The sequence below is a fragment of the Eufriesea mexicana genome, unplaced genomic scaffold (genome assembly GCF_001483705.2).
Source record: "Eufriesea mexicana isolate 0111107269 unplaced genomic scaffold, ASM148370v2 scaffold5495, whole genome shotgun sequence".
NCBI lineage: Eukaryota > Metazoa > Arthropoda > Insecta > Hymenoptera > Apidae > Eufriesea > Eufriesea mexicana.
In genome coordinates, this window is record NW_016913420.1 from 358103 (window position 1) to 371687 (window position 13585).

The 13585-nt window shown below is 39.8% G+C and overlaps 1 protein-coding gene across 1 annotated transcript in view; it reads left to right on the top strand.

Moving 5' to 3' along the window:
- LOC108552099 (GATA-binding factor C) overlaps positions 1 to 12582 on the top strand; it is a 47151-nt gene extending 34569 nt beyond the window's left edge. Inside the window, exons 3-5 of the mRNA XM_017906502.1 lie at positions 5807 to 5996; positions 11922 to 12124; positions 12320 to 12582. Of these exons, the coding sequence (XP_017761991.1) occupies positions 5807 to 5996; positions 11922 to 12124; positions 12320 to 12346 (420 nt within the window). The 3' untranslated portion in view covers positions 12347 to 12582. The remainder of the gene's footprint in view (positions 1 to 5806; positions 5997 to 11921; positions 12125 to 12319) is intronic.
- The last annotated feature ends 1003 nt before the right edge of the window (positions 12583 to 13585 follow it).

Here is a 13585-nt window from a genome sequence, read left to right on the forward strand (position 1 = left end):
ATCATCACTAGTGTTAGGAGTCAATTTAATTTCAAGTCACCAATATTATATTATAATGATACAAAATCAATCTGACGTAAATCATCACTAGTGTTAGGAGTCAATTTAATTTCAAGTCACCAATATTATATTATAATGATACAAAATCAATGTGACGTGCATTACCACTAATATTAGGAGTAAATTAGATTTCAAGTCAACAATATTATAGTGATACAAAATCAATGCGATATACATCACCAATAGTGTTAAAAGGCAATTTCATTTCAAATTACCACTATTATAGTGAAACAAAATCAATATTGCGTACATCACCACAAGTATTACGAAAAAATTTGACCTACCTCACCACTCTAAGCTTAAACTAAAAGAGGACACAACCCTCTTCCTCGCTATACTCTCAAGATTCTCTCTCAGACTCTCTCTTAACAACAACTCGAAACAGCCTCTCAAACCCGGTACGGGGATACAGTATGTACTCCTCACATCCTATATAGGGGGTAAAGTAACCTAACCTAACCCTTATGCATTCATTCCCTTTCATTCTAATTCTCAACTATTGAAAACACACCTAACTTCCTCCACCATAAATAATCCTTCCACTCGATCCTCTCACAGTCACTCTCGTCCTTCTTCATACACTCGCAACGTTAGCCTAAGACCAATCGCTCTTTCATCACTATACCCAATGACGCGTGATCATACCAGGCCCAAAACTTCAGACTTAGATCCAACTCGATCCAAACGCGAGATCGAACATCTCAAAAAAAATTTAGGCCCCTGTTTACCCCCTCTAAAAGTCGAGCCTCAGTATCCACGTTCACCAACCACCTATCCTCAGCATCGATCACGTGCCTGTTTTGTTTACACTTTCTACCAATTTGAGTCCCAAACACTGCTCACGTTCTCTCAGGGCCGTATCCACTCCACTGCCACACATATTACGGTTAACCACTTGCGTTGGCAAGAAATTCATATACACGTGTGTCAGAACGGTCCAGTGTTTCTGTGACAATTGCCTGACGACGTGTGTACCACGTGATTGGCGATTCTGCGACAAAAGCATCACGACGTGCGTGGCACGTCTTTCCAGCGCAAGTGGTTAATTAATAGCGATCTTTAGAAACTGATTTAATGGCGACCGAGGGTCGCCTCTCTCGAGTGCAAGAGGTTAAATGAGATAAGGTTTTGAGAAATGAAAAATTCGTCGAATAGATCATGAGGGATTCTTACCATTCGTTAGGCACTTCTTCCTTGCCAAGCCTGGTGCAGAGCTCAGAGATCTCACACGTAACAGCGATCAGTTTCTCCACCAAGCTCATGAAGGATGTCTTCACGCCGCACTTGGAAATATTTCTAAATATCGTCAGGGATGTGAAAATTGGGGTGGAATCGGGGTGTATAGGGTGTCGGGACCTGGTCCCGGCGTTTTCTGGGGTCCGCTCACCTCTAGCTGCCATTACCCAGCGATAACTCCGAGTCGCGTCGCAGAGGCGGCACATTTTCGCATCGCAGGACCAATTATGCGTGCGTGTGCGCGCGCGGATATGCTCGGCGTGCGCGTGCAATGCTTAAGTACGAAATAACTAGGTATGCAAGTGTGGTGTGCTGCATCGCTGCTGCTGCTGCGGCGGCGGCGGCGGCGGAGGAGGAAATGCTTGGCCGTCGGGGGGCCAGGGGTGGCCGAGGGGGAGGCGGAGGCGCGCTTTGTAGTTGCCGCGACGTGACGCAACTGCCAACTTAAGGAAAAGGTTCCCGGTATTGCGGGATGCGCGAACGAGCCTCCGGAGGTGGCGGTGGAGGCATCATCCTCCCTCGTCCTCCGCCTCGCCAGCCCCCTATCTCTCGCGGAGCTGTCCGCTCCTCTCTGTCGCTCGCGCGCGTCGCCCCATCGCCGCGTCTCGATCCCTCGCCCCGACACCCAACCGCCAGTCCGCAGACGGTCAACGACTCTTTTCGGAATTACGCGATTGCTCGAATTTGCCGAATTACGCGCAATCTCCTCGTGGGCCCGCCGTAACCCTTCCACTTGCCAGTACAGACCCGAGGATCATCACAGGCGGGGACATGTCGCTGGTTTGGTCTAACTTTAGTCACGGTCAGCTGGAAACCTACGGTTTGGGATTTGGTGCTGGATTTGGCTCGTGCTGATGATGTGGCTTTCATGATCGGGTGCTTAACACATTGCATACAGCCCACGAGTTTTCTCGTTTTTCCTTAGATGTCAACATACTGTCTCGTCTAAACGTGCGATCCATGTCTTAGGGATTTCTATGCTGTACGCAATGTGTCAACACATTGAGCACCGATCCCGGCCCATAACGCGGGTTTCTAAGTTTGTCACTTGACTCTCACCCTCACGATGATGAGGATTTTTGTTCACTCGTATGGATGTCTTACGCGTCGATTTGTATTCGCATGTCACGTTTACGACAATCTGCATTTGTTGCACTCCGAAAATAAAACGTATACGATGGTCCAGAAACAGTCAAAGCAAGAATCACTCTCGAGCAGCGTATTCCTTAGTTAGCACCTCTTTCGAAGGTTTACGCTTTTCGTCGAACGATGTAATAAGTCTTGTTATTCCGTAACTTTTTACCCATGTAATATGAGCGAAGTTTTTAACGAGTATATCGCTGGCCTCTATCAGATTATTCGATACGTTCAGAAGATTCTGACATGCAAGTCGAGGACAGTGATAGCGATTTGGGCCCAGGGAGAATATCTAGAGCTGTTCCATTACAATATTCGAGTGATCCCGATGATTCTGGTAATAGCGAAGTGTCCACAGAACGACGAATATGCAATCAAAATATAGTATTTTAAGAAAATGTATAAGTTTGAAATATTTTCTTTAGCTACTCGTTGTTCGGGAACAAGCGAATGAGGCCGGCGCTCAATGCGTTAATGGGGTCCGTGGATCTGTGGACTTTATTTATTTTTGGGCATGGGTATGATCGGGTATGGTGGATTAGGTTCCTTTATATAGGGTGGGAGGTTCGTGTGACCTGTATTTGCTGTTGGGTTGTAGACTCTTGGGGAGTTTAACCCTTTGCACCCCAGAGGCGACCTTCAGTCATCGCGGATATGGTACCGATCTGTGTTCTATTTTATTTGAGTTGGAGGCTTAGTTAAATGATTATGATACTTTCAGCAACGAGCTGTCATTGTGATTCAACTTATGAGCTCTGTACGAGGTCTTTGCTGGCATATTAGAGCAGGTGGGCTTGTTACGTCTGCACCTAGTCTGTGTTTTATTTTATTTCAATTCTGTTTAACCTTCATGTACCCTATCTACTCTGGAGACTGGTGTTCATAGTATTTGCAGCAACGACCTGTACTAAACTTCTCAGGTTTAGACAACAGGGTCTTTGACAGCATATTGGGGAAGCTGGGCTTGTCACGTCTTCACATAGTCTGTGTTTTATTTTATTTTATTTTATTTTAATCCCATTTAACCTCTATGTGTTGTATCTACTGTGGTAATTCGGGTCTTTATATTTCCAGCAATGACCTGTCAATGCGATTCAATTTCTGAGCTCTGTACAGGGTCTTTGATAGCATATTACACTGGGCTTGCTACATCTTAACCTAGTCTGTATTTTGTTTTATTTTATTTTAATCGTATTTAACTTTCATGTGTTCTATCCACTGTGGTGATTTGGTTCTTCATGATACTTCCAGCAATGACCTGTCATTGCAATTGTATTTCTTGGCTCTGCTCAGGGTCTTTGCTGGTGTATTGAAGAAGATGCAATGTCGTCGAACTGTTAACTTATAAATCTATTTTATTTTATTTGGATTGGAGACTTGTTCATGATATTGTAGCAACGAGCTGTCAAACTTCTGAGCTATACACAGTGTCTTTGTTAGCCTATTAGAGAAGATAGGCTTGTTACGTGTTCACCTAGTCTGTATTTTATCTTATTTTAATCCTATTTAACCTTTATTTGTCCTATCTACTGTGGTGATTTGGGTCTTCATGATACTTCCAACAGTGGCCTGTCATTGCAATTGAACTTCTGGACTGTACACAGAGTCTTTGTTAGCGTATTGGAGAAAACGGACTCGTCGAACTGTCAATTAAATATTTCCATGTTCCATTTTATTTGGATTGGAGGCTTAGTCTCTCATGATATTCCCAATAAAGACCTGTCCTTGCGATTATAGTGTATTGGAGAAGATGGGCTCATCGAACTGTCAACTTGTCAATTTGTGTTTTATTTTATTTAGGTTAGAGGCTCAGCTGTTCATCATACTTCCATTAACAACCTGACCCAAACTTCTGAGCTCTACACAGGGTATTTGCGAGTGTATTGGAGAAAATGGACTCGTCAAACTGTCAATTAAATATTTCTGCATGTTATTTTATTTGAATTGGAGGCTTAGTTGTCCATGATACTTTCAACAAAGACTTGTCCTTGTAATTATAGTGTATCAGAGAACATGGGCTCATCGAACTGTCAACTTGTCAATCTGTATTTTATTTTACTTAGATTGAAAGCTCTGTTGTTCATAATAACCTAAACTTCTGAGCTCTACACAGGGTATTTGCTAGTAAATTGGAAAAGATGAGCTCAACGAATTGTCAACATGTCAATCTGTGTTTTACTTTATCTCGATTAATGACTCAATTGTTCATGACACTTCCTTCAACAACCTGTCAAACTTCTGATCTCTATACAGGGTATTTGCTAGTATATCGAAGAAGATGAGCTCGACAAACTGTCAACATGTCAATCTGTGTTTTATTTTATCTCGATTAAAGACTCAATTGTTCATGACACTTCCTTCAACAACCTGTCAAACTTCTGATCTCTACACAGGGTATTTGCTAGTATATCGAAGAAGATGAGCTCGACAAACTGTCAACATGTCAATCTGTCTTTTATTTTATCTGGATTAAAGACTCAATTGTTCATGACACTTCCTTCAACAACCTGTCAAACTTCTGATCTCTACACAGGGTATTTGCTAGTAAACTGAAAAAGATGAGCTCAACAAACTGTCAACATGTCAATCTGTCTTTTATTTCATCTCGATTAAGGACACAATTGTTCATGACACTTCTTCCTTGACAATTCAACAACCTGTCAAACTTCTGATCTCTACCCAGTGTCTTTACAAACTTAGCATACCAAAACAGATGAACCTATTACATCTTAACCTATCCTACATTGTATTTTATGTCAACTCCATTCAATCTCCGCGTGTCCCATCTACTCTGTAAACCCAGTACTTCGCTCTACTCCCAGGAAGTACAATATCCTGTCATTATAATCAAACCTTTGAATTGCAACCAAACTGTCAAATTCCCACTTTCTGTTCCATTTTAATCCTCGTTTCTCCTATCCTCTGTCCCTCAAACGTCGCAATGACCCCACCTGGTACTTCTACTTACATCCCGTTCCCAGCAACGAAAATTCGCGTACCCTATTTTCACTCTGAGACATGTCCCAACTGCCTGCTTATCAGTCTCGCGTAAATAACAAAATCGCGAGAGATTGGTGCGAATCGGTATAATTCGTGTATAGCCAAGTGCACGTCCAAGATGTCTGCGCGAAAATTAGACGGTCATGGGAGAAAAGCTCCCCTTCATTTCCATGCGCTTGTGGCCGGTGTTTTTCCTCGCGGGTGATTTGCATGGGAATTAGCGAGTAATCAGCCGGTTGGCGAATCGCTTAATTACGCGTTAAAGGAATGATTAACCTCGGTCGTTTGTACACCGTGACGCGCCCGGCTGGCCGGAAGCCGCGTTAGATTAAAACCGATCGACTCAACGAATTGTTGGCTACGACTCTTACAGGTGAACCGGCCGCTGACGATGAAGAAGGAGGGCATTCAGACGAGGAACAGGAAGCTGTCGTCGAAGAGCAAGAAGAAGAAGGCCGGCGGCTGCCTGGGCCTCGGCGGCGTCATGGGCGATATGATCAAGGCCAGTGGTCACCTCGATCTCGACAACAAGCCCTTCCATTCCGGGTTCGGCTCGCCCATGAGTAAGTACCTCGTTTTCAAAGCTTCTTAACACGTTGACTGCCATGGGGGTCACCGGTGACCGGCACTTAACTTTGCTACAGCGCCGAGGGGGCCACCGGTGTGGCCGGCGACGCGACCATTAGTAAAAATACACAATTACATTAAACATCGATATCGATCAATTTTGAAATAGTACCATTATTACTATAATAGTTCGAAGAAATTAATGCCATACAGAACATGCAAAAATAATTTGATTTATACAAAGAAAAGGTGAACCAAAACAGAAGGCACGATATGTCGTCACTTTTTTAGTGCAATTCTTTGCTCTCATTCTTCCTAGCTGATTTGAATTATTTTCATAGCACACTTTGCAAAATCGCCTTACATTTCGCACACTTCCAGGTTTCCTTTTAAATTCGTGACGACGTTTTTTCTCTACGTAATTGCTCGATGAAAGGCAATCTTCGTGATCGGAACATTTCACTAAATACATCGCTAACTTCGTCCTAAAATCGGGAATTGAAATATTTTTTCCAGTTGCTTTTTAAACAATTGATAATGGCAAGAATGGTCTACAGCGCCGCGGGGGTCACCGGTGACCCCCACTACGAAAAATACATTAAACGCGATTATGCAACTCACCTTATCTGTTGTAAATAATATTTCAACATAATATGCATCGTATAATAAAATATTCATGTTGGCGCCAGGGGTAAAGCACGTAAAATGCGCGTGGCAGTCAACGTGTTAACCACTTGCGCTACGATTTAACCCTTTGCACTCGATGATTTTTTAGCTAAAGAAGAGCAGGAGTTCGAGGATTTTCTGCTATAAAGCTGACGATACTTTTTGGGGCAGTAAATAAGAATTCGTATAATAATTAACATACAGAATTATTTCATTTCGATACCTCGCACACCGTTGCATTATCTTAAATTTGGCATATTAATGAGTATCGATCTTTGAAATTTTATCAAATGGCGACTGAAGGGAGCCTTTAGAGTGCAAAGGGTTAACTTTCTATGATATAACATGTGGTAAGGTGTTACATTGACGCCACACCGTGTCTGCGAGCTAACTGTTAGCCGACGTGACAGACACGTCGTTTTTGTTTCTGCGATAAATGCCTATCGACGTGGTCTACACGTCGCTGACGACTTTGGAACGAAAGCATCTCGACGTGTGTGGCACGTCTTTATAGCGCAAGTGGTTAAACCACTACCTTCCTTTCTGTCTCCAAATCTCGAAAATTGAACGTTGTTCCGAGATATTCCAGCGTCGAGGACGCGAAAATTGGGATATCGAGTGATAATTCGAATTTTTATTTTATTTTATTTTTCATTTTTGCGATGTGATAATTATCTCCTTGGTTATTTGTAAATAATTGGAATAATTGGAAGCGAGGTTTTGCAATGGAAAAATTCAGTTTATTTTCTGGTTTTTGAGATAATTTTGCTATTCTTTATTTTAATGAAGTCGTGAGAATAGTATTTTAGTACAAGATTCTGTTATTGGGGTTAGAAAAATGGGAATATGAAATTGAAAATATTAGAGGAAGGATAGAGTAATTGTGCAAATGTTTTGCTTTGTATTTTACCTTGTAGCATATTTATTTATTTATTCTTCACCTCGAGTTCCTATTTTAGGAAGCGTGAGAAATCTGGCAGTAGTTTGAAATTTTTATTTTATTTCTCCACTTCTTGTGACAATTGTCTCCTTAATTATTTGTAAATAATTGGAATAATTCGAAGCGAGAATTCGCAACGGAAAAATTCAGTTTATTTTTCTATTTTTGAGATAATTTTGCTATTCTTTATTTTGATGAAATCGTGAAAATAGTATAGTAGATCAAGATTCTGTTATCTGGATTAGAAAAATAGGAAAATAAAATCGGGATTATCAGTTTCCTCGAATTTTTATTTTCGGAATTGTGAGAAATCAAGTGGTAGTTTGAATTTCTTATTTTATTTTTGTATCTCGTACAATAACTGTCTCGTTAATTACTTGTAAGCAATTGGAATAATTGGAATCCAGTATTTTCAAGGAAAAAATTCAGTTCATTTTCCTATTTTATTTCAACGAAATTGTGAAAATAATATTTTGGTTCAAGGTTCTGTCATCGGAGAATTAGAAAAATAGGAGAATAAGATCGGAAATATTAGTTTCCTTGAGTTTCTGTTTCCGGAGAGATCAAGTTGTGAGAGATCAAGTGACGATTTAAATTTAGGAGATAATTGCGCTATTTTATATTTTGTTGAAATCGGGAAAATAATATAGCAGTCCAAAATTCTGCCATTACGGGTTGGAAAAATAGGAAAATAAAATCGGAAATTTTAAAGGAAGGATGGAATAATTTTACAAATTTCTTACTTCGTATTTTACCTTGTAGCATATTTATTTTAGGAATCGCAAGAAATCAAATATTCTCCACCTCGTATGACAATTGTCTCGTTAATTACTTGTAAATAATTACAATAATTGGAATCGAGTATTCGAAATGGAAAAATTCAATTTACTTTCTCGTTTTCAAAATAATTGTACTATTTTATATTTCGACGAAATCGTGAAAATGATATTTCAGTCCAAAATTCTGTCATTGGGGATTATAAAAATAGAAGAATAAAATCGGAATTGTGAGAGATCGAGTGAAGATTTAAATTTACGAGATAATTGCGCTGTTTTATATTTCGACGAAATTGTGAAAATAATATAGCAGTCCAAGATTCTGTCATTAGGATTCGAAAAATAGGAAAATAAAATTGGAAATTTTAGAGGAAGGCTAGAATAATTCTACAAATTTTCTGCTTCGTATTTTACCTTACATAGCACGTTTGTACTTCACCTCGAGTTTCTGTTTTAGGAATTATGAGAAATCAGGTGGCAGTTTGAATTTCTTATTTTATTTCTTCACCCTGTATAACAATTGTCTCGCTAATTACTTGTAAATAATTAGAAAAATTGGAATCGAAGATTCACTTTGGAAAAATTCAATTTATTTTCCAGTTTTCAAAATAATTGTGCTATTTCTTATTTCGACGAATTCGTGAAAATAATATTTTAGTCCAAGATTCTGTCAATCAAGATTGGGGTTAGAATAATGGGAAAATAAAATCAGAAATATTAGTTTCTCGAGTTTTTGTTTCCGAAATTGTGAGAAATTAAGTAGTAGTACAAATCTTTTATTTTATTTCTCCACCTCGGATGACAATTGTCTCGTTATTTACTAGTAAATAATTAGAATAATTGAAATTGAGGATTCACATTGGAAAAATTAAATTTATTTTCCAGTTTTCAAAATAATTGTACTATTTTACATTTCGACGAAATCGTGAAAATAATATTTTCTTCCAAGATTCTGTCATTAGGGGTAGGAAAATAGGAAAATAAAAATAGGAAAACTAGAGGAAAGGTAGAATAATTATGCAAATTTTTCGCTCCATACTTTACCTTGTAGTACGTTTATACTTCACCTCGAGTTTTTATTTTCGGAATTATAAGAAATCAAGTTGTACTTCGAATTTCTTATTTTATTTCTGCACCTTGTATAACAATTATCTCCTTAATTACTTATAAATAATTAAAATAATTGGAATCGAGTATTCACATTGGAAAAATTCAATTTACTTTCCAACTTTAGAGATAATTTTGCTAATTTATATTTCGACGAAATCGTGAAAATAATATTTTAATCCAATATTCTGTCATTGGAGTTAGTAAAATAGGAACATTAAATTGGGAATACTAATTGAAGGATAGATTAGTTACACAAATTTCTCACTTCGTATTTTACATTGTAGCATGTTCGTACTTCACCTCGAATTTCTGCTTCCGGAATCAGAAACGTAGATTCCTGCGTCTTAGTATATTTACATTGCCTTCATTTCCTTGACATATCTCGACATCTCAAATATCTCATTTTCTCGACGAACAAACTGGAAAAGTTAAATTGGAAACAGTCAAGTTCTGCAAATTAACTTTGCTCTTACTTCGTGTCAAGTTTGCATTTTCTTGCGACTTCGTGTTCCTGTTCTAGATTAAAAAGATCAGGAAAATTAAATTAGAAGTGTTCGAGAAGATTGAACTTCGTTTATGCCAAATTTCCGCTTCCAAAATTTGAGAAAGTCGAAAATGTTGCTTCATGTTCTCACTGTCAACCACTGACATGGAATCTGACTTTGTATGTTACATTTCCTTACATGATTAATATGTTTTAATAAACTGTTATAAGTTGTATCCCATAATCCCATTAAGTCTTAAGATCATACTAATCCCGTAAACATGTCGAGAGTATCAGTTTTTAATCCTCGGTTTAACGTATACTCGATATTCACGCCAGTGTCTAGAAACCTCCTGTCAATAGCTAATATTGACAGTTGTTAGGTGAGAAAATTATTGAGAAGAATAATTAATGAAAATTTTTAAAGGAAAAAATTGAAGAAAATTATACAGACTGTCAATAACTAGTATTGACAGTTATTACGCGAGAAAATTATTGAGGAAAATGATTAATGGAAATTATAGGAAATCCTCTAGGCATGTCAATAGTACCATTTCTTAATTCCCAATTTAACATATATTCGATATTCACGCGAGTGTCTAGGAACCGTTTGTCACTAGTAATATTGACAGTTGTTAGGTGAGAAAATTATTGAGAAGAATAATTAATGAAAATTTTTAAAGGAAAAAATTCAAGAAGATTATAGAGACTGTCAATAGCTAGTATTGACAGTTATTACGCGAGAAAATTATTGAGAAAATTATTGAGGAAAATGATTAATGGAAATTATAGGAAATCCTCTAGGCATGTCAATAGTACCATTTCTTAATTCCCAATTTAACATATATTCGATATTCACGCGAGTGTCTAGGAACCGTTTGTCACTAGTAATATTGACAGTTGTTAGGTGAGAAAATTATTGAGAAGAATAATTAATGAAAATTTTTAAAGAAAAAAATTCAAAAAAATTATAGAGACTGTCAATAGCTAGTATTGATAGTTATTACGCGAGAAAATTATTGAGAAAATTATTGAGGAAAATGATTAATGGAAATTATAGAAAATCCTCTAGGCATGTCAATAGTACCATTTCTTAATTCCCAATCTAACATATATTCGATATTCACGCGAGTGTCTAGGAACCGTCTGTCCATAGCTAATATTGACAGTTGTTAGGTGAGAAAATTATTGAGAAAAATAATTAATGAAAATTTTTAAGGGAAAAAAATCAAGAAGATTATAAAGACTGTCAGTAGCTAGTATTGACAGTTATTACGCAAAAAATTATTGAGAAACACAATTAAAGAAAATTATAGAGAATTCTTTAAACCTGTCAATAGTACCATTTCTTAATTCCCAATTTAACATATACTCGACATCCACACAAATGTTTAGAAACCATCTGTCAGTAGTTAGTATTGACATTAATTACGCGAAACAATTATTGAGAAAATTATTGAGGAAAATGATTAAAGAAAATTATTGAAAATTCTCTAGACATGTCAATAGTACCATTTCTTAATTCCCAATTTAACATATACTCGATATGCGCACAAGTGTTTAGGAACTGCCTGTCAGTAGTTACTATTGACAGTTATTACGCGAGAAAATTACCGAGAAACATAATTAAAGAAAATTATAGAAAATTTTCTAGATGTATCAATAGTACCACCATTTAATTCCCAATTTAACGTATACTCGATATTCATTCGAGTGTCTAGAAACCTCCTGTCAATAGCTAACATTGACAGTTATAACGCGAGAAAATTCTCATGAAAAATAACATAGAAAGGCAGTCAAAGAAAATAATGAAAGAAAATAAGAATTATCACAAATAAATTTACATCCACCTGTAAAAATTCCGAATTATGCAAATTACTATTAACAATAAAAGCAAACAAATAATGAGAACTAAAACTAAAAGGATGAAAAATTATGATTGCAGGCACGTCGCAGCATCACCACACGATGCACCCAGCGATGCAGCACTATATGTATCACACGGGTGTAGGTGTGGCTGGTGGCCTGCACCAGGGGTTCGCGCCGCCAGCGCCACCACCGATCCACCCTCACTCGCACTCGCACTCCCATTCTCACCACATGACGAGTCTCCAGGGTCTCCAGTTGGCCGCCACGACGAACGCGATGGTGAGTCCTCTCTACACTCACAATCAGTTCCCATACCTCTAGCCCTCCCCCCCAAAACCAATTAGCCACTGGCCAGCAGAATTAACGTAGATCAGGGAAACAGAGTTGGACAGGGACCGAGGAGAAAGAGAAAAGAAAAAATATAGCAGGGTCTCCACGGAAAACCGCATGGATGTTCTGTTTGTCTGGTTTCAGACCGGTTGGCGATCGGAGTACACATGAATCGCGAGTGATCAGCAGCTCAGGACGCAGCCCACCACTCTCGTTCTAACGTAATCGCGAGCTCGAGCTCTCCTCTCTTTCTCTCTCCGCGAACCACACCGAGAGACGTTCGAGAGGAACATACAGACGGGAAAAAATTTTTGCGGACAGGAAAAGAGATCGAATCGCGAACGATTTATACACATAAATATCCCCCCCTTCTTCCCCTCTCTCTATCTTCACTTTCTCTCTCTCTCTTTCTCTCCACACTCGTCCATCCCGCAACCCTTTCGTTTCGCGTCGCTGTAAATATGTAAAGTTTCGCACAAGGTAGGGCCCACGGGCCCGTGCCCCAAGTACAAACGAAGTCAGCTAACCTGTATCGAGTCTAAACTTAGACCTGCTCTGTACATAGACACTTTACCCTCTGAACGCGAGAGTTTCTATTCACCGTGCGTGGCGCGCGCGTGCCTGGAGGGGCCGGTTGGTTCAGGGGTGGGGGGTACGCGGGCCCCTCGCCGCCTCGTCGTCGCGAATCGTCCCGCCGTGTGGAGGCTTCGACGATTCTTAACAGGGTGTATTCGCGGGCGACGGCTCGAAGGTGTTCAATTTGATTTTTCGCGGAAGGGTATGAAACCCTCGGGGAATCGGGATCGGTCTTCGAAGGCCGAGCGTACTAGGATTATAAGCGTGTATCCACGAGCGACGTCGTGCAATTTTAAAAGAGTCTTTTTATCGAACTGCCACGTGGGGACCGTTGGACGCCGATGCTGCCCTCCCCGAGCCTCCGCGCGCGTCGCGACGGCGAGTCCAGAGGCGTCCAGACGCGAACGCGCGCGTGTTTCGCGCGCCAGGCGAGCCCGGCGATCGGGCGCCATCTTTCCCGTGCCGCGCGACCGTGGCTCCCTCTGCTTCGCCGCGCAGCGCCCTCTGCGCCGCGGGGATCGGCGTCCAGTTAGTCGCGTGTCGGTCTAGCGATAGCGTGCAGCGAAGTTAGGTGTATAAAAGCACACGTAGAAGCGGTCGGTAAATTGCGCGGTACTTCCGTTGATCCGGATCGCGTTGTCACCGTCGATCATCGAGGATCTATCGATCCGTGGTTGGTCCCGTGGGAACCGAGAGAATTCTGCGAAAACGGTCGCTATTGAAAAAAGGAAATCGAATGACGACGGATCGGACCACGAGAAATGGATCATCCGGAGGTAACGCGAGAATAGAAAAAAGTATAAAAAACGAAAAAAAAAAAAAAAAATGGGGGAA